Here is a 22,991-nt window from a genome sequence, read left to right as displayed (position 1 = left end):
ACATAGCACCAAGTAACATCTTCAATTTCATCTAGCTAGCATTGTCCCTCTGGCTACCACTGGCCTATAATTGTAGTCTTTATGTCTTTCTGTTTTAAAATTGTAGGAAAAACGTGTTTCATTTTTGGTCAAAAAATAGCTGATCTGGTGTTTTTCCACATACTTTTGGCTAAAAGACTTAGGGGCGATGGCATAATTTGGAAATCATACATCTCCGGTTTCACTCCAAGCTTCACTCACCATTAACTAGCTCTCTCTTCATTCTTGTACGGCTCAGTTTGCTGATCTCAGTTTTCAAAGGGTGAGAAGGTAGAGAAAATATTCCCTTCTTTGCAGCATTTTGTGAATTAAAAAGTGAACTATTTTGCCCCTATTAGGTTTGCCCCTATTAGGGCAAACCGCCTAATAGGAGGCCTGACACATAGTAGGTCATTATAAAATGAGCCAGTTGCAATCCATGAACAGATCCTCAAAGCATCAAACCTACTCAGTCCTGGGGGCCATAAAAGCTCTGGAATTTAAGGAGCTATTAATAAACACTGACTTGAAACATGAAGGGAGTTGATTATGACTTTACCCTCTTATTTTGAGAAAAGTCTTTTTTTTTTTTTTTTTTTTTTTTTTTTTTTTGGCCACACACATCAACTCAGCAAATACTAAAAATGCATCACTGGAAAAAATAATCAGCTCAAAGTGGTTCTCTTGATGGCTTAAATAATGCATTAGAAGCAAGTTTACTTTTGCCTCCCTCCCTGATGGGAATAACAATAACTTGGATGAACAAAAAAATTCTCGGGTCTCTGGCATCCTATCTTCATCTTGTTGCTGGGCATCACACCTGGTTCTGGGTACTGTCTCCTTGAAGGAAGGATTGACCGGGGGTGGGGCATGGCTTCACCAAGGAAATTGCACGTAAAGCACATACTCCTGCTGCATACCCAAAAATGTCAACCTGCAAAGTTACAATTCAATTGTGCTGAGTTGGTTGGAAACTTATTAAAGCGGGGCTGGTGTTCTGATTAGTGTGTGGTCAAAATTAATTCAAGGAGAAGCCAGAACAAAAGTGTGAAATCAACTGTAAATTAGAAAGTATCTGCCTGCAAAAATAGACTGTCTCCGATGTTACCTGCCCCTTTGTGCACACTTGGAAAGTTTGCTGCTATTGGGCGGCTTATATATCCCAGTGAAGGGCTGGCAACAAGGGTCTAAGACTGTGAGGAGAAACAGACAAAAAACCTGGAGGTGGGACTTTTCATATAAGGCATTACCAATCACTGGGACCATACCTCTCTAGGTGAGTATCCTTTAATAAGCCACACACATCCTGGCATGGTACCCATACAAATCTTCTCCTTTCTCCTCAAGCCCATCCTCTTTTTCATCCTGACCCTTAAATCACTGAGAAGACCCAGTCATCCAGCATGACCTCCTCGCTGTCTCCACCCACCTCCTATCTCCACCCACCTTCTGTCTCCACCCACCTCTCTGTCTCCACCCACCTCTCTGTCTCCACCCAATTCCTGTCTCCACCCACCTCTCTGTCTCCACCTCACCATTCCTATGCTGTGCTCTTTTCTTCGCTAAGAATCAATCAAGCCTCTACCTGGCCTCTTCATTTCATCCCTTGACACTTCTCCCAAGACCATATTGCTTTAATTGTCCATGTTTCTGTTGGAAATTTTGATCTCTCTTCTTTTATCCCTACAAATAACTAAAATCTTTTAGTGTTAATATTACTATCTGTTCATTTCTTTCCCTTCACCACCAAACTTTTGGAAAGAGGTTTCCAATATAGTAGCCACTAGCCAGAGGTAATTAATAAACATTTGAATGTGGCTATTGTGACTGAAGGACTGGATTTTAAATTTTACTTGATTTTAATTAATTTACATTTAAATTGCTCCATGTGGCTAATGGCTATGTATTGAGTGGTGGTGCAGCCTCCAAGTTCTGTCTCTGCTTTTGTTCATCCCTTCTCCCAGGTCTTTGCCTATCTCCTCTGTGTAGAGAATGACCACAGCTCTCTAACAGGACTAAGAAACAAACCTATGTCTCCAGTTTTCTTCTGAAGCCCTACACCAACTCTCTCACCAACATCTGGACTCAACATTTCAGATTTTGTATCTTCCTGCTGTGTTTGTGCACTTGAAACTGATGTCATCCTGGGAAGGCTGAGAATAGCATCTGGCTTCTGTTCAGCAAGCACCTCTAAGAAGATCTGAAGTGTTTTACTGGTCACTTGCAATTCTTCCGATGTGATGCATTTAATCTTTACCATTCTCTCCTCCCAGTTTATATTTCTTTATAGAACCCTTCCTCAAGGTAAGAGCCTTCCAAAGCGTTTTTATTTTTTCCCAACAATCATCTCCCCTTGTCATTTTTTACACCGTAGTGTCATCTTTTTGCCTATAGTTCCTGGGTCTCTGACACTTGTCAAATAAGAGAGATGCCCTATGGCTTCTCCAGCTGATCCTCCGGGTCACAAAGACTGGTGATGTGTGCATTTGCAGAAAAGGCTGGAGTGGGAAACAGTTCCGCATGGTGGCAACAGGAATGGAGGAAGGCAGAAGCCATTTTGACTGATTCCAGCACTTTACCGACTCATTAGCTGAATCCAATTTTGTTAAAACACAGCCACCTAGCCACAAGGCACGAATGTGTCTCACTCCTGTCATAGAGACACTCAGAAAAGCACATTTTTATTAAAAAATAAAAACCTGGACTATTCATTCACATTAACATAAATAATTGCCCATGTTTCATCATTTTACTGATTTTTAAACTATAAATAAATTAGATTTAGGAGACTTTTCCTTTTTTAACTTTCAAAAACACAATTCAAGACATAAATATTATTTTCATCTGAGGTCCCTAAGGCAAGATGAGATATTAAGAAATATACATTATTGGATAAATTCAAATACACACTTGAACTTATATTTCATTTATGTGCTGTGGGTACTCTAACAAGGTCATATTTTTTCAGAACTTCAAGTGATATTCAGAAGATCATCAGCACTCAAATAATTAATTCACTTATAATTTATAAAAAGAAACTATTGGCATATTATAAAATGCATTTAGTAATATTTCTGAGAAATCAGGAAAGACTTCTTAAAAGCTGCTAGAAAAAAGTTTAGCATGTGAATCCAAAAGAATAGTGAACCCAGAGAGATGGGAGAAAATGAGATGATCACTAAGATTGTCTAGCTTGTCCCTTTGAAAGTTTTCTGCTGTGGCACAGGGAGAGGAACCGAGTCCAGAACCTCATGGACTCCCTGAGCTGAGGAGAAAGAGTGGGAGTCTGAGGAGAGCAAGATGGATGGGGCTCTCAGGGAAGAGTACTAAGATGGAGAGCTAAAGAGAAGGAGTTCTCTGGAAGGCTGTAGAGGGCCCCCCTCAAATATTCAGCAGAGTATCGATCAGTGCACGGCAGTGAGGAAATGACTCTAGGTGAAGGAACCATCCAAAAGCGTTAGTGGGAACAGAACCCAGTATTCACAAAGGGCCAGGAATAGTGCCTGTTGGCACCAGCCAAACTTGAAAACATCGTAATTCATGGAGCACTGGGTAGTGTGCTCAGAGGGTCTTGCCTCCCTCAGTAGTGGGGAATTAGCCCAAGACTAACTGCTGCTTTTGTCCTGCCTAACAAAACTGTTAAAAGCAAGACCCAAAAGAATCGTAATGCTACCAAGTAACTTAACTGCATCACAGAATGAAGCACAAGAATTTTTCTAAGAAGGAAAAAATATCCAGCACTCAAGATGGTAAAATTTGCAATGTTTGGCATCCAATTAAATATGACCAGGGAGACAAAGATGTAGAAAAAGATGACCCATAATAAAGAGAAAAATTACTTAAGATGGACATAGAAATGACACAAATGTTAGAAGTAGCAGACGTAGACATTGAAACAGTTATAACTCAATTCTGTAAGTTCAAAATGTGAAGTAGAGACATGAAGACTTTAAAGAAAGATTCAAATTGAGGATCTAGAGATGGAAACTATAATGTCTGGTATTAAAAAAGAACAGGTAAAGGGATGTGTTAATGGCAAATTAGACATTGCAGAAATAAAAGATTAGTTAACCTGAAGACATAGCAATAAAACAGAGCCAAAATAAAATCCAGACAGAAAAAAGAATGTATAGAAATATTAAAATGTTAATAAGAATATCAAGAAGTCCAATACATGTGCAATTGGAGTGAAGGAGTTAAATATGCACACTATAAACCCTAAAGCAACCACTGAAATAATAAAACAAAGAGTTACAGAAAATGAGCCAACAAAGACAATAAGATGGAATCATAAAAGAACCAATCAATTCAAAAGAAAACAGAAAAAGAGACAAAGGGACAAGGAATAGATGGGACAAATGAAAGCAAGTAAGATGATAGCCTTAAACCTAACTATAGTAATACTCACAATGGAAGAGGCTTAAACACCCTCAATTAAAAGAAAGAAATGTTAAAATGACTAAAAAAGTCAAGCTCTAACTGTATGTTGCCTACAATAAATGCATCTTAAATAAAAAGAAACAAATATTACCAGACTAAAAGCATAGAAAATGATAGGCCATGTTAACACTAATCAAAAGAAAGCTTGAGTAGATTTCAGAGGAATAAATATCATTAAGGATAAAGAAAGTTATATCACAATAAGAAGAACTTCTCTGCCTTTATAATCATATGAGCCAATTCTCTTAATAAATGTGCTCTTATATACCTATATATATCCTAATGGTTCTGTTTCTCTGGAGAATCCCAGCTGAGATAGATAGATAGATAGATAGATAGATAGATAGATAGATAGATAGATAGATAGATAGATAGATAGATAGATAGAAGATAGATAATAGATAGATATATACATAAAATGTCTACACCCATCTGATCAATTTGTGGGCACAGGCACATCTACATTTCCACAGATCTTCTAGGAAGAGGGGTTCTGGGCTAGATACCTCTGACACATGACAAAATTCAAGGATCCAGCAGATACTTCAAAATACTCAATGGGTTCCTTAACCTTTTAATAGAAAAACCAATTTTCTAACAACCAAAAGGTTGTAAGGATATTAAGTGACTGTTAAACTTAATCTCTCATCCCATTTTATCTGTGATATGTAATTTTACCTTACAGAGACCTAGACAGGGATTCATGCTTTATTGGATCCCATTACAAAAGGTACTCACTCAAATAAAGAGAGGTGATGGAGAAAAACAAATATGCACTGAGCACCTACTTGCACCAGGCACTGCACTAGGTGCTCAATATACAAATTCTCATCTAATCCTCAAATCTGCAAGAGTGTAGTATTATTACCCCATAATACAGACTAAGGAAGAAACCTAAGCAAAGTTAATCAAAAAGCTTGTAAATCAAAAAACACACTTTGTCTTTTAAGATAAAAAAAAAAAGGAAAGAAAGCCCAAATTCAAAGGTTATATATGCATTCCCCACCCCATCTTTCTATAAAAACAAGCCCACTCTTAAGCAAAACTCCTTGATAGAAGCAACAAAATGCAGAGAAGGCTGGGCCGCGTTAAATGGGAGCAATTATGGCAGTTTCTGAAGGTCGACATTGATAGGAAAACCTCATTGTCCTGACATTGCAGTCTGTGCTGCTCTTCACAGAAGTCAGAAAGAAAATAACCAGACAAAGTGCTAGGGCAGATTCAAGGGTGCGGCTGTTTGAGACCCCTTTGCTCTCACCCTATTTACAGCTTATACTCTCCATCCACCAGGCAGAGAAACCCTGTCAGAGAGGTTTTACCATTTAAGAATTAAAAAGAAAATATGCAAGTATTAGAACTTTAGGGCAAATCCAAACGGAATAATCCATTTTCAAAATATCAATGTTTGCTGCCAATGTGATTTAACAAAGAATTCTAATGTTCACAAATGAAAACAAACCTCTTCTATACCCAAGAACCCCACAAAATGACTCCCCCAAATGTCTTCCCATAAGAAATGGAAACATTTAATATCTTTCTTTTTTTCTGTAAAGGTCTTTAAACCACAAATCAATTCCTTTTGACTGACTTCTTTCACAATGATAAAAGTAATTCAGTGCAGCAAAATTAAAACATTGCTTTAAAAGGGAAAACATGCTGAAATCAAAGTTTTTCTTTTTTAAATTAGACTAGGGACAAAGTTTTTCATTTCAAAAATAATATTTATAATTCATTATGTGGCAAGACCCACATATTATAAGAATCATTATGTATGATCTTAAAAGAAGCAATATAGTCAGCCAAGACATCATTCCTAATGTGTTTTTTAATGGTATTTCAGACACCAGAATTTTTAATAATACCCCAATTGAAATATGGGTAGAAAGTCTACTGATTTCCTCCAACGCTATTAGTTTTGTTTTGGTTTGTTTTTTTTTTTAAGGGCAAACCTGTACATTTATTTAACTTTTTGTAAAGTCAATAAGAAATGTACTGGAAACTTCATAATTGTCCACAAAGCACCCCAATGGGGCCTGGGCAGGCAGGCTGGGAGGCTGAGGCAGGCCTGGGGCCTGGGGAGGGCAGCCGGGCTCCGCCCACACGCCCACATACCCCACGTCCTTGCTGTCCCTGCTCTGATGAAAGCCTCACGATGAAGGATGAAGCCAGACTTTCACCTTGACCTTGAGCTTCTTCTACTCCTTCTTGCAGAAGACCCTTGTTCATGAAACCTAGTCCGCAAGTGTTGTGTCACACTTCCTGAGGTCTTGACACTGGGGTGAAGGAACATGTCCCAGGGACACAGGCAGGAGGAGGATGTTTATTTCAAATGTTTCATTAAGGTTTGGCATTGACAGGGAGGCGGCACTCAGATCGCTCTAAGTTTCGTTGTGGGTCTCTTGACAATTTATTTTCAATAATCTGGGTGCCTCAGAGATACCGCTGTGCCCAGTAAATTCACAAATGTGGAGAAAGAAAATTCTGGAAAACTGGTGGGGTGGTGGTGGAAATATCTCCCTTCTCTTTCAGGTAATTCTATCAAGTCTGTGTGGGTTGAGGGGAGGGAACCAAAGTTTCTCTGAGCTGTGGCATCATGGGGACCTGTTCTCTCATTTTCGACAGATGGCTTCTCACACCAGGCTGAGGAGGTGGGTGGAGGAGAAAGGTGCCCCTTCGCTGGCCCACCTCAGACAGTTCTGGGGAGATGGGGGCTGCACAACTTGGCCACTAATCTTGAATAACCGGAAGGCTCCTTCTTCCTGAACATTCCCATGGAATGTTCTAGTACAACATGTCTGCCCCTGCCCTTGTGGGAGCACAGAGAGGCAGGCCTTGCTCAGGCTTCTCATCCTCCAGCCACATCTTGCCCTGACTCTGGGGCAAGCCCCCATCTCGACCAGGGATTCACGGGCAGAGTCTGCACTTGCCAGCCACGTCCTTGGACTTGGAGAGGCCCGGCGGGCACCTGTCCGCGCGGCTAGCCGGGCTCTGCGCCCACAGCCGGGGTCAGTTTGCGGGCTCGGCCGCGGCGTTCTTTGCTGGTGGGACTGGGGAAGGCTCACCAGCCTTCCTCGCCTTTTTCTCCCTTTTCTTCTTTTTGGTCCCAAGTGACACGTGGTCCCCGCTGAGCTCACCTGGCTCCTTTTCCTGCTTCCTGCCCGTGGCCCGGCTGGCGGCGCCGGTCGAGGTGGCTGCAGCGGAGTCCACACTGGCCACCTTCTTGGCTTTCTTTTTCTTCTTTTTCCTTCCCGCCTCCTTCTCCACCGCGACGGGGCCGCGCAGGGCGGACTCCTGCAGGATGTCCTCATCGCTGTCCTCGCCGCTGGAGCTGGAGGGCTGGCGCTTCCGGTGGCGTTTGGGAGAAGCTTCCTTCTCAGGCCCTCCGGGGACGGATGCGAAGGAAAGGCGGAAACCATCATCCTCCGAGGTGACTTTCTGTACCTCAGCTTTTCTTGGCTCCTTCACTGCTTCTGCGATGGCAATGATGCTGTCCAGTACGGCTCCCAGTTTCTTGGCCACGTGGGCTCGGAATTCAGGGCTGGTCTGAGGCTCGTTGCCGTCTGGTTCGTGCTCGTCCACCTTAAGCCGCAGGCTCGGGTGGGAGGCTGCCAGCCGGCTTCGTGCAGTTCCGGCTCCTGGTTCCTCCGGCCCCCGCGGGCGCTGCTCCAAGCCCCAGGCCGGCATCGCAGCCTCGCGACACCGAGCCAGCTCCTCCATATCGCTGCTGCTACTGCTGTTGTCCGAATCCCTCATGGCGCCATTGAGCGCCGCCATCGTGAGCCCCCGCAAGCTATTAGTCTTAAAGATATAGATTCATTGAATACACTACCAATCAGTGTCTCCATGTGCCCTGAATGTACAGCTCTGGAAGGAAAGATGTTTATCTTTTCCCCCTTCAAATCCAGCCAAGAAGTAGTAGCCAAGCTCAGGAATGTTACCAAATATCACCTGATCTGATTAAAATAAGAAAAGGCTAAGGGACCTCCTACATTTGTGCAAAAATAAGTCATTTTATGCCATTTTCATCTTCTCTATACAATAAAGAGGGATGACAGGGCAGCTGTACATAATGAATCAAGATAAAGAAGTGCTCCTGATCTCATCTGCAAAGATGAAAATCTATTTCAAACTTCCCAAAGCTTTGTTCTCATGGTGCGAAGAGGATAACTTCTGAAATGGCTGTGACCATGGCCAAGGAGGGGTAGCCACCAGACGTTAAACACCTCCATGCAGAATTATACACAAGAACTTCAGGCACAGGCTGATCAGTGAAGGCACTAGTGGATGGCAAGACCCACACAGCCCTTTTCCACTACTTAGATAGCTCTGGGGATTTTTTACCTGATTCCAAAGAGTAACGACATGTCAATCCGTTTTGCTCCCCATATACCCTTCTTAGAGAAACTGACCCACCCACAGCCTGGTACCATGTAACATACACACACACCAAAGGCAGGTGATTGAGTAAACCCTGGGCCTACTGGAATCAATCAAACTGTTCATTCTCAGGAATCTGAAATTGAGGCCCAGGGGCTAAACAACTGGTTGGAAGGTCTAGTAGACCTTGGGGACAAGGGCATTTTGGGGCTACCCATGATAACCCATGTATAAGAGGAGCAGAGGAAGCCAGTCTGTATAAAGGGAAGAGTGAGGTGGGTATGGAGAGGCAAACAGAGAGAGGGATGGGAGAGAGAGAGAGAGAGAGAGAGAGAGAGAGAGAGAGAGAGAGAGAGAGAGAGAGAGAGAGAAGAGAGAGTGAGTCTTGGAAAAACGAGATGCAAAAAAAGAAGTCAAAATAGCCTATTGGAAAGGACAGTGAACTGGGAAAAAAAAGATAGTTCAGGTCTAGGATGGCTACTGCTCATGAGGTAGCTCTGGGTAAATCATTTTACCCCACTTGCTTTAGCTTCCATGATGGCAGTATAGCTCAGTAGCTAAAGCTGTAGCTACTTGAAGTCAGGTAGAGCTGGGTTTGATCTTTAAAAGCTCTGTGACCTTGGTCACCTGACTTGCCTTCTTTGGCTTCAAATATTTCACACATAAAATTGGAGCATTCACTATACCTGTCATAGGGATTCGGGGAGAAATGAAAGGATCTATGTAAAGCAATTAGCACAGTCATTGACATAAAGCATGTAAGAAATATTAGCTCTATAATAATTAGGATTTTTAATCTCTTTATGTGTGTTTTCTTTTCTATAAAATGGGGTTAATAATAGCACCTAGCTCATAGGGTTGATGTGAGGATAAAATGAGCTAATACACATAAAGCACTTAGAAGAGAGCCTGGCACATGGTAAGGGCTCAATAAATGTTTTATCACTATTATTGTTGCTGTTATCATCATCATCATCATCATCATCATCATTATCCCAGTGCCATCTAGGACTTGGCAGCACTTTTACCATCACCACCACTGCAGATTAAACCAGTTAATCAGAAAATTGTGGAATTATGTTTGCCTCTGTGCAGAACTTTGTAAACCTTGGATGCTTCATTAGGGCTAATTTTGCTGATACTCTTGCTAAATATGCAGGAAGAACAATGGTTTATTTCAGTGTGGTTCTTGAATTGTATAGAGACAAGCATTTTAAACTTATTCATGAAAGGGAAAATAAATTTTAAAAAAGCAACCTAAATGCCCCACAAGGGAGAAATGCTTAATTCAATGGTAGTAAGTCCAACTGGGTATAATCTAGTCGAGCCATTAAAAGAACATGAACTATGAAGCAATATAGAAAGAAGATGTAATGGTAAGTTAAAGCAAAATACATAATTGCACATATAAGATTATAAGTCTGCAATAATAACTATGCACAAGGAGAAAATCTAGACAAGTTTTCAAAGCAATGACAAATTTTGTTGAGTTGTGGGGATCAAAGAACTTCTGAACTCCATTGGCCACATTTTCTAAAATGAGTTTTACATAATAATATAAATAATTGTATCATATCCTTATTAATTAGAATCCTCCAATGTTATGTGATAAGAAAACTCATAGAAAAGAGGTCCTTTTTGTTTCCACACATAGAGGAAAGCAGATGACAATCCTTCGCAGGTGACTGTGAATTTTTAATTTTTAATTACATGCCATTAAATATTAAATTAGAATTGGCCAAAGGCTAAATCTTTAAATAAATAATATGTTATGTTATTGCTGCTATATCTAGAGGGTTACTCCACCTTAATTCACTACAGCACATAACTGTGATGTAAGACTGAACTAACACAATAACTCTAGCACCTAACCATCTATAACAGAGAATTCTTTTTTAATTATCTTTATTATTATTTTTATTTATTTTTTTAAGTTATGACTAAAAATTGTGTATATTGATGATGTACAACATGATGTTTCAATATATGTATACATTGTGGAATAGCTAAATCAAGCTATTTAATGTATAACAGAACACTCTTTTTCTAAATCATGTCTGCACCGTGTGAGAGTGTGTTGAAATCAAGTGGGCCTCTAGCAGGTGTGGTTAGCAGAGAAGAGTTTTCATTTTTCTCTGGAAGCCCCAGTGTGACTTCAAGAGACATTCCCATACAAATGCATCTGTTTCCCATGGTTTTGCCATCCTGCACAGAATTGCTCAGCAATTGATTGACATGGTTTCACCACAGTAGGCCTCCGGTCTCCAGATCCTCACATGCTATTAGTCCCAGGATTCTATTAGTAAGTCAGAACCGCCGGTTCTGTCTAGTGCTTAACTAGTACATGAAGTACTTATGAGTGAAAAAAAGTTTCCAACTACATAATATTAAAAATCCAGTCTTGCTTATTTGTGTATTCTTATGCTAAGTCTTAATGGTAAAGAAAAGCAGCAACAAACTCATGGTTAAAAAATAAGTAATTTATTAATACCAAGTCATGAGAAATATGGGACAGCTGGTTGGTCAGCCCCTCCCAGAGCTGACACTATAACATCACTGGAAATCTGCACTATATTTTGTAGTAACCATTTTACAGATGCTATGAAATGCGGACAAGGGTTCATGGCAAAAATTCCCTAAAATCAACAATACCAAGTGGAAATCATTATTAGAAGAACAGTGTGAACTTCTAGCCATCATTCCCAGGTGCAGCCTCTCCCCACTTCTAAATCTTAGCCCGAAAGACATAATATGCTGGACTCTAAGAGGCATTTATATAAAGAATGAGTTGGAATGAGAACTGTGAGTATTGTAGCCATACTTTGGGTTATCAACAAGGGAGCCTAAAAAGACAAAAAAAGAAAAAAAAAAAAAGGAAGAAAAGATTTTGTCCCCACCCATCCTCCAACCCCAGCAAACAAAGTTCTGTGGCCCAAAATAAATATTAAAATGTATAGCTACCCTTATATATTATGCACACTGATTTTCAAGGGAGGTCATGTCCTATTCCAATCTCTGCCTTTGAGTCCTGCTTAAATGTATAAGGAAGAGAGGAGAATGGCAGTTGTACAGAAGATATCCCCCAGAGGATATAGTTAATCCCAGAAGATATAGGCCCTGCATATGAAGTGTTAGGTCAGTGAGAAGCCTCAGGGTAGCAATGCTTGCTCCAGTTATAACCCTTCTTATAATTCATGAGCAACCCAGACAGTGGGGGTTATCTCGCCTTATCATGTGAGAGCAGAGCTAGATGGATATAAGCTAAACCCTGGCTGGCCCTGTACTCATCAACCAAAGAAGGATTCAGATAACTTCCAAGTGGATAATGCGCAGAAGCAAATAACACCTGCACAAGTTGTCTTATAGAAAACATTAAGAATCAGAGAGACTGATGCTCACTCAAAGATGAAAAAATATGGATGCATATAATGCTTTGTCTAAACATAATATATAGTTTATATATATATAGCAAAATGAGGGGGAGGATACATCATGTTGAAGGCTCAGAGAAACTTCCTGCAAACAATCATTTTGGGAATTTTAAAAACAAAGTTCGGTATCCTTAATGGTATATAAAAAAGACTTAGTCTTACTGAACAGGAACAGAAACATGCAAAAGAACAGGATAAGATGACAGGATAGGAGCTTTAGATGATTAAACACAACAGGATGAGCAGCAAAGACCAATAAGTAGAGACAAAACAGAGCAGAGTGAGATAAGGAACAATTGCAAGGAAATTAAATGTCCAATCACAAAATGGATGAGTAAATGGAATAACCAAACAACAAAAAACCTATAACACACAACACAACAAAAACAATCTATAGTAAGGAGGATGCAGCAGACATGGCCAATGCAAATAGAAGTCTTGTTCTTTTTTTCAAGCAAAAACAGTCTTTTGTTCAAGTATCCCATACCTCAAGGAAGTAGCCCTATTCCCAGCTCAGAAGAAAATCCCTATTTATGGTAATCTCGTATCTCTTACTGTGAAGAGGAAAGCACATTACTTAGTTTAGAGGAAAGCACATGACTTAGTTAAAGCCAATGAGAACTGAGAGGAAGCTGGCTGAGGGCTTGTGGGAAGAGCTTGTGAGAAGAGAAGACCCACTGACAGTGAAACATGAGAAGAAAGCTGTTCTGGAACGTGAAGCCATTTTGCTAACCTGAGGGAAACCAGAATGAGGGAGGGGCCTCTATGCTGGGCATGGCATGTTGTTAGTTGTACCTGACAGAATCCCGATATGCAGGACAAACTTGAGAAGCCCACCCTTAGTGAAGAAAAAAGAAGGAAGATATGAAAATCATGAAAGAATAGTAAATATAGAGGAAGGTTGAGGAAGACAAATAATAGAAATTAAACCTAAGAAATTTAGGAGTTCACAGATAAAAATAAAAAGAGAACAATTGAAATCTAAGCAATAAGCAAGGATATAATTTAATAACATTATGAACATGCAGCACAATTCACAATTGCAAAGATGTGGAATCAATCCAAGTGTCCATCAATTCATGAGTAGATTAATAAAATGTGGTACATGTATATCTTGGAATACTACTCAGTCATAAAGAGGGATGAATTAATGTCTTTTGCAATAATTTGGATAGAACTAGAGACTATTATCCTAAGTGAAGTATCTAAAGAATGGAAAAACAAATACTACACATACTCACTATTAAATTGAAACTCACCGATGGGCACACATGTGCACAGAGAGAAGTAAAACTCAGTGGAAATCAAGCAGAAAGGAGGTGGGAGGACAGGACGGACAAAAACCTACCTAACAGGTACAATGAACACTATTTGGGTGATGGACACATTTATAACCCTGACTCAAACATTACAGAAATGATCCATGTAACCAAAAACATTTGTACCCCTATAATATTTTGAAATTAAAAAAAATTATAAAGATGAAAAAACATTGTGTTTTAAGCACAATTAATTTAAAAGAGTTATATACTGGCTTATCCAAGCAAATATTTTTCATGTCTTTTTCATAAAGAAAAAGTCTATTTTTCTACCAAGTAGAAAAATAAAGAATATCTACCTCTGTACAGTGGGTTGGTATCATGCTTCTTTTCATGCACTTTTAAATGCCAAAGACAATGAACTAACATCTATAAACACCAAATAATTTTACTTCTTGTTAAGTTTTCATTCACATGGAAAAATAATTGAAAAATATTTTCTTTAGAGATGCAAAGGATCAGGAAATATACCAAGTAAATGTGTGTCTTTAAAATTTTACTTAAAATGTCCAAACTCTAAAAAAAAAAAAATAAATAAAAATAAAAAAAATAAAAAAAAAAATGCAACAGCAAATAAGCAACTAAAAAAAATAAAAATAAAAAAAAATAAAAAAATAAAAAAATGTCCAAACTCTAAGTTACATAAAGACTGCAAAATTAAGTGGCATTGGAAGTAAGCATAGTTCACTAAATTCTTTGTTTTACAAAGGAAAGAGTCAAAATATATTTTTCATACATTTTCTAATCACAGACATACAGATTGAAGAATAGTGTGGGAAACATTAAAGGTAGCCTCTAAGATAATGACATTATTATCCCCCACATTAAAGTGAAAGGTAAAGGTACAAAGATTAATATCTTCTCTTAGGAGAAAAGATAGATAAATATATCACTGATCTCAAGACGGGCAAGACTTGTCACACATAGAAATAAAATCAATATGGATTTTGAACAAAGACTTCTTAGTAATATCCCTCTGAAAAGTGAGTGTCTCTGGGGCTATGCAGGATGGTCTATCATAGCATATACTAAAGGTAGTAGTGTAATGGTTGGTTAGGAGGAGGTTCTGGTGTCAAACTCTGGGTTGAAATGTTAGCTCTGCTAACATTTACAGAGGACTAGTTATATGTTGATGAAATGAAATAACATATGCAAAGGACTAAGCACAATTAATGACACTATTTGATGTTCAATAAATAATACCTGCAATTATGGCTGTTTCTATTTGATCTTTTCAATACTGGAATAAATTGCAATTTACCAAATGTAGCTTATAGACACTGCTTTTATGTTTATACTTCAGAAATATCTTTTCAGTGATAACCACATGTAGAAGACTGAAACAGGATCTGCACCTCTCACCTCTCACAGAAATCAACTCATGGTGGATAAAAGACTTAAACCTAAGGCATGAAACTATAAGAATTCTAAAAGGAAATGTTGGAAAAACTCTTACAGACATTGGCCTAGATAAAGAATTTATGAAGAAGACCCCAAAGGCAATCACAGCAACAATAAAAATAAATAAATGGGACCTGATCAAATTAAAAAGCTTCTGCACAGCCAAAGAAACTATCACAAGGGCAAACAGACAACCCACAGAATGGGAGAAAATATTTGCATACTACACAACCAATAAAGGGCTGATAACTAGAATCTATATAGAATTCAGGAAAATCAGCAAGAAAAAAATCAATCAACCCTATCAAAAACTGGGCAAAGGGCATGAACAGAAACTTTTCAAAAGAAGATAGACTAATGGCCAACAAAGACATGAAAAAATGCTCAATATCTCTAATCATCAGGGAAATGCAAATTAAAACCACAATGAGATATCACTTATCTCCAGTGAGAATGGCCTTTATCAAAAAGTCCCAAAACAATAAATGTTGGCTTGGACGTGGAGAGATAGGAACACTCATACACTGCTGGTGGGACTGCAAACTAGTACAACCTCTGTGGAAAGTAATATAGAGATATCTCAAAGAGCTACAAGTAGAACAACCATTTGATCCAGCAATCCCATTACTGGGCATCTACCCAAAGGAAAAAAAAAAGCATTCTATAAAAGATATCTGCACTAGAATGTTTTTAGCAGCACAATTCAGAATTGCAAAGATGTGGAAACAACCCAAGTGCCTATCAATACATGAGTGGATTAATAAAATGTGGTATATGTATACCATGGAGTTCTATTCAGCCACAAAATCAATGGTGATCTAGCACCTTTTGTATTCTCCTGGATAGAGATGGAACCCAGTCTACTAAGTGAAGTATCACAAGAATGGGAAAACAAGCACCACATGCACTCACCATCAAATTGGTATTAACTGATCAACACTTAAGTGCACATATAGTAATAACATTCATCGGGTGTTGGGCAGGTGGGAGTGGAAGGAGGGGTGGGGTATATTCACACCTAATGGGTGTGGTGTGCACTGTCTGGGGGATGGACATACTTGAAGCTTTGACTTGGGTGGGGCAAAAGCCCCTGCAACCTGAACATTTATACCCCCGTAATATGATGAAATAAAAAATAAATAAATCTTAACTTCAGACTATTGAGGAAATGGTGAAGAAGGTTTAGATTCATAAGACACAACAAATTCCTTAAAAGCATCTTTCCCTAACTCATCCTCATTTTATCCCTCTCCATCCCACCGCCCCTTCTCCCTCTTCCTCTATTTCTCCCCCTTGTGCTATCTCTCATATGCCCAATGGGTGGCACAGCGCTGTCCCCCATTTCTTCCCCCCACTCCAAGCTCCCTAATGTCCTCCTTCATGCCCAGGGCCACCAGACTCCTTTGCCCCTTCCTCTTTGCCCCACGTGACATTACGATTTTTCTTCTTCTCTGACTCTTGGCATTTTTCTAGCCCCTTTGTTTTTCTGGTTCTTTCCTTGCCCATTACTCTGATCTGCATAGGAAAAACCTAGCTAGCTGCTAAGGACAGAATTCTTCTTTACCTATAAATTTGAAGAAGAGGCCAAGTAGGCTAAGGCCAAAATAAAAATTAAAAAAATTCACTATGGAAGAAAGGAGAGAGGGCAGGGTGTGTGCAAGAGGGCGACTATGAAGAAATAAAAACAAGTACCTTAAGGCTATCATAATGGCACTAAAATAAGTACCATATATCAAAATATCCATATATTTGGTATATTTCAAGACTTTGCTTTTTCTCTTCTGTTTTTAGCTGCTGCCTGTTCTCCATCCACTTGTCCCTCTATGCTATCTTTTCTGATGAGATTTTCAATAAGGATTTTCCAAGTCATGAATAAAAACAACTGTAGGCTGAAAGAGGGAATTGTCTGCAATATTATCTTATCTCTTTAAAAAGGCACAATGCACCCAAAAAAACACATTAAAACATAGCCTGGAAGCATGAAGCTAATTGTTGAAGGCACAATTACACCAGGCTGAAACAAGCAGTCTTCAGGAAAGGAAGAATAGCAGCAATGGTTAAGGTCACAGGCTATTCACAGAGTGCCAGATTTAAGTTGTCTCAACTCCACTACATATCTTGTCAGAAAATGGAGATAATAATGTGATTGTAAGGTTTCTATGAGTACTAAATGGATACTTAAGGTAAAGTGTTAAGACAATGCCTGGCACATAGTCATGTTCAAGGAATTGTTGTCATCATCCTTTAATTAGACAACTGGTTGTATCCCAGAAAACAAGCAGGTATGGGTTTATGAAAGTTAAATAGGCTAAATAGAGTTGAGACCAACATATGCCCACCTCACCAAGGCCTTTATCATCATGTATGTACTCCATGCCTTTTGCTTGGCCTTTGCTCTTGTTTGCATGTAAAGAACTGCAGTGTGTTACTTTTCACAAGCAGCAAAACTAAAAATATAGAGTCCAAGAGATACCCTGAGCTTTCCCAAAGGCACAGAAGTTACCGTACAAGAGTTTTCCACGCTGAGAAATTCAAGGAGCCTACCTTCCAGAGGGGTTGGACCCATGGACCAATGGCCATGGTACTCATAGAAAACGCCACTCCTTTTGTTCCCATACAGTTCCATAGAATTAAGAAAAAGAAGGGGTGGGGGCAAGTACAAAGGCTAGGAGGCACCAGCCAGGGAAGGCGACTGTTTTATTAATCCATGTGATTAATCCAGCATGCTAAGGAAGATTCTTTACAGAATCTGAACTTGGGTGTTTTGATCCACATGGATTAGAAAACACTGCTGCATTCACTTGCCAGTGCCTTCTCTGCTTTGTGCTTGAGTCTTATTCTTCAGGGTCTAGCAGGAACAAAGGAGAAAGAGCATTTATGTGAACACCAGCAGCATAGGCACTTTGACAAATGTCCTTCTCCCCCTCCCCTTCTGGGAGACACTTCCTGAATTTCCCAAGGACTAAGCCCTGGGTTTGTATTTGCATCATTTCCCCCCAAAAGCTCAACACCTAAAAACTGACCCCCAAAAGCAGATTTCTGTCAACCCATGAAAAGTGGTTTTCACCACTTCACCCCCCAAAGGGGTGGGATGGCAAATCCCGTCCCAAGCTCTTTGCAAGAAAGTGGTGAGAATGGCACAGAAGTATTCAGGTTCCAGTGGGAACCACCGTTTCCTCGAGACGGAAGGTAACGGTCCCAGAGTCCTGTCAGCATCTGAGGGTTTTCTCACAAGCTTTAGTGTGAGAGGAATGGGAGCCTTTGCATTTGCCAAAAAACAAGTAAGTCCCAGTCAGGCTTCACTCGCCTTCGGTCGCTAAAATGTGATTCTGAAAACTAGTGTGAAGTATGTCTGAGCAAACAAAAACGTTCTGAAGCCATTTCATCTCTTCTTATTCTACATGGAAAAGGAAAAATGAGTCTTCTCCACGGGACCTCTGTGATCTGTCACATCAGGATTCTCCGACCTTGGTGAGACTTTTCCAGAGAATGAGTTGGGCTGAGGCTGCTATCAGTGCCACCAGAGTGGTGGTGCACGGTAACAGCCACAGAAACCTTCCCAGAGCACACTTAGGGACACGAGGAGGGTGTGGCTCTCAGTTCTGGAAAGAGAATTTCAGCTTCGGAGTGAAACTGGGCTAGCCCAGGTGACAAGATCCCAGCTCCCGTCACCTTCCTGCCTCCCATCTGCCCAGGTTCTCCGAGCTACGGTCCCTATCCTACTGTAAAAACTGAGGCCAGAAGCTGGGACACCTCCCAGGTGACATTCAGAGATCAATCAATGAAAAGCTGAAAAGGTTGTGAGGCTGCTCTGTTAGAAATAGTTTTACACTCCCCTCACCTCTTAAAACTGTATTCACATTTTTCTCACATCTGTCCCTGTACTTAGCACAGTTCTTGGCACAGAGTTGGCATTTAATAAGCATTTGTTAGATTGCTCAATGGGTACAAAGTTACATTTAAATAGGAGGAATAAGTCCGAGTGTTCTACTGCACAGTAGGGTGACAGCAGTATTGTATTGCATATTTCAAAATAACTAGAAGAGAGAATTTTGAGCATCCTCACCACAAAGAAATGATAAATGTGTGAGGTAATTACCCTGATTTGATCATTATTATTTCATCATGTACTGAAACATCACGCTGTACACTGTACCCCATAAATATGTGCAATTATTATGTGTCAGTTAAAAATAAAATGAAACAAAAAATAATAAATATTTTTGAAATGTATAATATCATAGAACTCATTATCAGTTAGCTACCTTGTTCTTTAGGTAGAATCCTAATCTCCCTCTTTAGGGACAATCACCCTGACAAATGTATCTGTGTGTCTTCCAACACCTAGCAGAGCACCCAGAACATGACAGGTTGTTAATAAGTGTTGGTTAAATCTGTGATCTGTGGCAGAATCTGCTCACGTGCAGTCTTGTCAGATGGGTCTCCGAAAAGCATGGTTTGTATTTGTGTGTGTACATGTGTGTGCACATATATGCCTACATTCTCGTCTGCATCTACAAGTATATGGGTGTATGTTTGGCTCTGAAGACAGCAGCACTAAGGAAAATGAAAAGTAGGAAGCCTTAAATTTTGGCTGGTCATCGACCCTCCTACCTGAAAAAAAAAATCATTTCTACAACATTCTGCTGGCCAACCATTCAGGTTATTATTGGTTAACAGAAAAATATTTTCTTAAATGGAGATTAGAGATCATCCAGTCTCCTCCTTGTCTTGCTTTATAGCAGAGAAGACTGATCCAGAGAGGTTAAGTAACTTGCACAAGGTCATCCAGGTAAATTCTCACCTCCTCTTCACTGCTCAGATTTCAGCAGCCTTGTTTGAGCTCCGTGATTCTAGAAAAATATTTCTTGCCAATGTTGCCAAGACATTCTGATTGTTAATGAGCATTCTTAGTATGTTTATTATATGTCCTTTCTTAGTATTTGATGCTAACTATTTTTTTCTCCTCTTGAAACTCATGACTTCATGAGTTTTCATCAAAGTTAACTGGCTAAATAAGTTAAGATATACCCATAAAATATATTACTCTGAAGATGTAAGAAAAATGAATGAGGAAGCACTGGATGCACTGATGTGAAAAGAGCTCCCAGCTACAGTGTGAAGACAGTGAGATGCAGAATGCTGCTTCCTACCTGCACACTCACATTTGCTCACGCACACACTTTTATTTGCTTAGAGAAAGTGTTGAAGGATTCCCAAGAAACACTAAAAGTCATTTTCTATGGGAGAAAGGAGAATGAGGAAGGTTGAAATGAGGGTGGGGACAAGACTGTTCACTGTATACCTCTTGATATTTTCAGTTTTTGAACCACATAAACATATTACCCTCCACCAAGATTTTAATATTTTTTTAAATAAAGAAGAGTTGGAATGTACAGCACACAATGGGATTCTCAAAAAAAAAAAAAATTCCATTAAAATGGCATTGCTCTAGGTCTTTGAAACAATCATAAAATCAACAAAACCTTTCAACAGCCCTGATATCAATGCATGTGCAACAAATTTTATTAATATATGTGTAAATACATAGGTACTACAGTAATAGGGTATTGGGCAGGGGGGAGGGGGAGGGGGACAGGTTTATACATACATAATGAGTGAGATGTGCACCATCTGGGGGATGGTCATGATGGAGACTCAGACTTTTGGGGGGAGGGGGTAAATGGGCATTTATTGAAACCTTAAAATCTGTACCCCCATAATATGCTGAAATAAAAAAATATATATATGTGTAAATAAATAAACACATTCTAAAATAACACATTGCCCAAATGAAAGTATAGCAGTTACCTGCTTTATCAATCAATTTTCCTAAAAACTTCATTTTCTCTTAGGTAGTAAACTGGTAAATTCATTTACCCTTTTAGTTCAGTGAAACAGTCCTCAAAATGAAGTTTATGGATAGTCCCAGGTTGTTATAATAGTCTATGGTGTCAGCATTATGTAGAATATAACTAATACAGCCACATATCATTTTGTTGTAACACAAAATGACATTCTTTTGCTTGTTCCATACCACCATTTCTCTCTCTCTCTCTCTCTCTCTCTCTCTCTCTCTCTCTCTCTCTCCATGCACATGCACTGACAAACACAAACATTTTGCATAATTTAAATGCAAATGTCCTATAAAAAATGAAATCATATATTTTGCAGCAACATAGATGGAACTGAAGGCCGTTATCTTAAGTGAAACAACTCAGACACAGAAAGACAAATACCACATATTCTCACTTATAAGTGGGAGCTGAACAATGTGTATACACGGACATAGAGCATGGAAGATGGACAATGGAGACTCAGAGGGGTGGGGGGGAGAGTAGATGATGAGAGGTTGCTTGGTGGGTATAATGTGTGTTGCTTCAGTGATGTAGGCACCGAAGGTCTTGATGTCACCACAATGCAATATATCAATGTAACAAAACTGCACTTGTACTCCATAAATATATATAAATAAAAAATAAGTGGGAAATAAATAAACGCAGCCGTCGATCAAGTGCCCCATCTCTCTCGCCTCAGGGGTAGCATAGTTGACTGATGTGTTTGTTCTATTCTCTCAGACACCCTGATTCCAGGGGTGAATGTGAGACCCAAGTTTGGCCAAAGTCACTGAATAAGCAGTGGGGACTGTTATAGATGCATGGCAAAAGTGGCTTCTGTACTTTTGAAATTACAAGCTATAAGAATCAGATATGCTTATAGCTGCCAGGGCACATTATTGCTATCTTTTCTGAAAATAAACCCAACTTGAGAATGAAGCCAACATGGAGATTAATCAAAAAAGAAATAAAATCATGACAATACTGGTTAGCCCTAGATCCAACCATGCCTCAAGCCAATGCACCCCTTGGATGGACCAACTTCATAAGCCAATGAGTCCTCTCTTTGGTTGCCATTTGGAAACACAGCTCAAGTGTTCTTCAATGACATCTTTATGATTCTTACCTGTATATATTTTAGAGTTTCTTTGAAAACTCTGGTCTTTTGGGGAATTATTTTCTTAATTTACCTTGAAGATGTAGAAAGCGTAGACTATTAAATTTCAGAGAGTCAGAGAAATTCTTCATGTGAGTAATGAATCTGGAGCAGGGCAAGGTGATTCTTTCATAACGAGGGCTGTGCTATAAGGTAGAGAAGAAAAATACACAAAATAAAATTAGGTCTCTGGCTCCAGAAATAATCCACGCCTCCTACCACTCTCACTTCCCTAGATGAGTGATATTTCTAAAGTATTTTTTCTTGTTTCTCCTTTAAAAGAAACAGAAAAGAAGTAGCCTTGTGATGTTTGGGGTTAGGGTCACTCCAAGTGCAGAGAACAGCCTGCAAAGGGCAGAAGACGCAGAGGGGAGGCTCTCAACTCAGGCTTTGTCACCTTGACATGACCAAGAGAGAAAATAAAGAGGTGAAGGAGCTACAAAGATACTGGATAAATAATATGAAATAAGGTCATAATTAAGAATAATCTGATTTAATTTTAACTAAAAAACAACTCATTAAACATGTGGTCAGCACCAACTGTCCATTAGTGTTTGTGTATAATTTGTATTGTTTGGATTTGAATATTGTACAGATACTATTGTTTGGACATTGGATATTATTCTATGGATAATATTGTCTGAATATTCTGTGTTCCAAGTATATCTTAACTTGCTGGGTCTACAAGAAATCAAACCATCCTGCATGAGAGAGAGGATTTTACCTAAAGGGTGAGGTTTTCATCCTATCACTGCGCACAGCCATATCACTCACCCAGCCCTGCCCATTTCCTGAGGAAAAGGCTTGTGTCTCTAGCCAGAAACATTAAGCTGAGTGGGAAGGCATTGGAGTAGGAACTCTCTGTTTGCCATGACTACAGACCAAAGAGGCAGTGATGGAAGCTTAGGTGGAGACACAGGAAGAGAGCGGGGAGTTGAGTGACCTAGTCCAGTTGCACAGTCACAGAGCATGGGAGGTTAACTGAGAAAGAGTCAGAAACCTGTATCTTATA

General features: G+C 39.5%; 2 protein-coding genes across 4 annotated transcripts in view; both read right to left on the bottom strand.

Moving 5' to 3' along the window:
• Positions 1-22,991, bottom strand: part of C10H12orf42 (chromosome 10 C12orf42 homolog) — a 133,474-nt gene that overhangs the window by 34,717 nt on the left and 75,766 nt on the right. The window contains exon 5 of the mRNA XM_012772685.3: positions 22,014-22,125. Within this exon, the coding sequence (XP_012628139.1) occupies positions 22,014-22,125 (112 nt within the window). The remainder of the gene's footprint in view (positions 1-22,013; positions 22,126-22,991) is intronic.
• On the bottom strand, positions 7,465-8,232 carry LOC105875574 (protein CUSTOS-like). Of its 3 annotated transcripts, none has more exons than XM_020287892.2 (2): positions 7,872-8,232; positions 7,465-7,838 (listed from the first exon to the last, which is right to left on the bottom strand). In XM_020287892.2, exons 1-2 carry the CDS (start codon positions 8,230-8,232, stop codon positions 7,465-7,467), a joined length of 735 nt encoding a protein of 244 aa, XP_020143481.1. The 3 variants fall into 3 exon arrangements, with proteins under 3 accessions (XP_020143481.1, XP_020143482.1, XP_020143480.1); XM_020287893.2 differs by having other exon boundaries at positions 7,465-7,945; positions 8,045-8,232; XM_020287891.2 differs by having other exon boundaries at positions 7,465-8,232.

This window comes from Microcebus murinus, chromosome 10, assembly GCF_040939455.1.
Source record: "Microcebus murinus isolate Inina chromosome 10, M.murinus_Inina_mat1.0, whole genome shotgun sequence".
NCBI lineage: Eukaryota > Metazoa > Chordata > Mammalia > Primates > Cheirogaleidae > Microcebus > Microcebus murinus.
Note: the sequence above shows the minus strand (reverse complement) of the source record. Positions and strands in the feature narration are given on the sequence as shown.

Coding starts and splice junctions, on each gene's coding strand:
- LOC105875574 (XM_020287891.2), bottom strand. CDS start 8,232: ATGGCGGCGCTCAATGGCGCCATGAGGGATTCGGACAACAGCAGTAGC.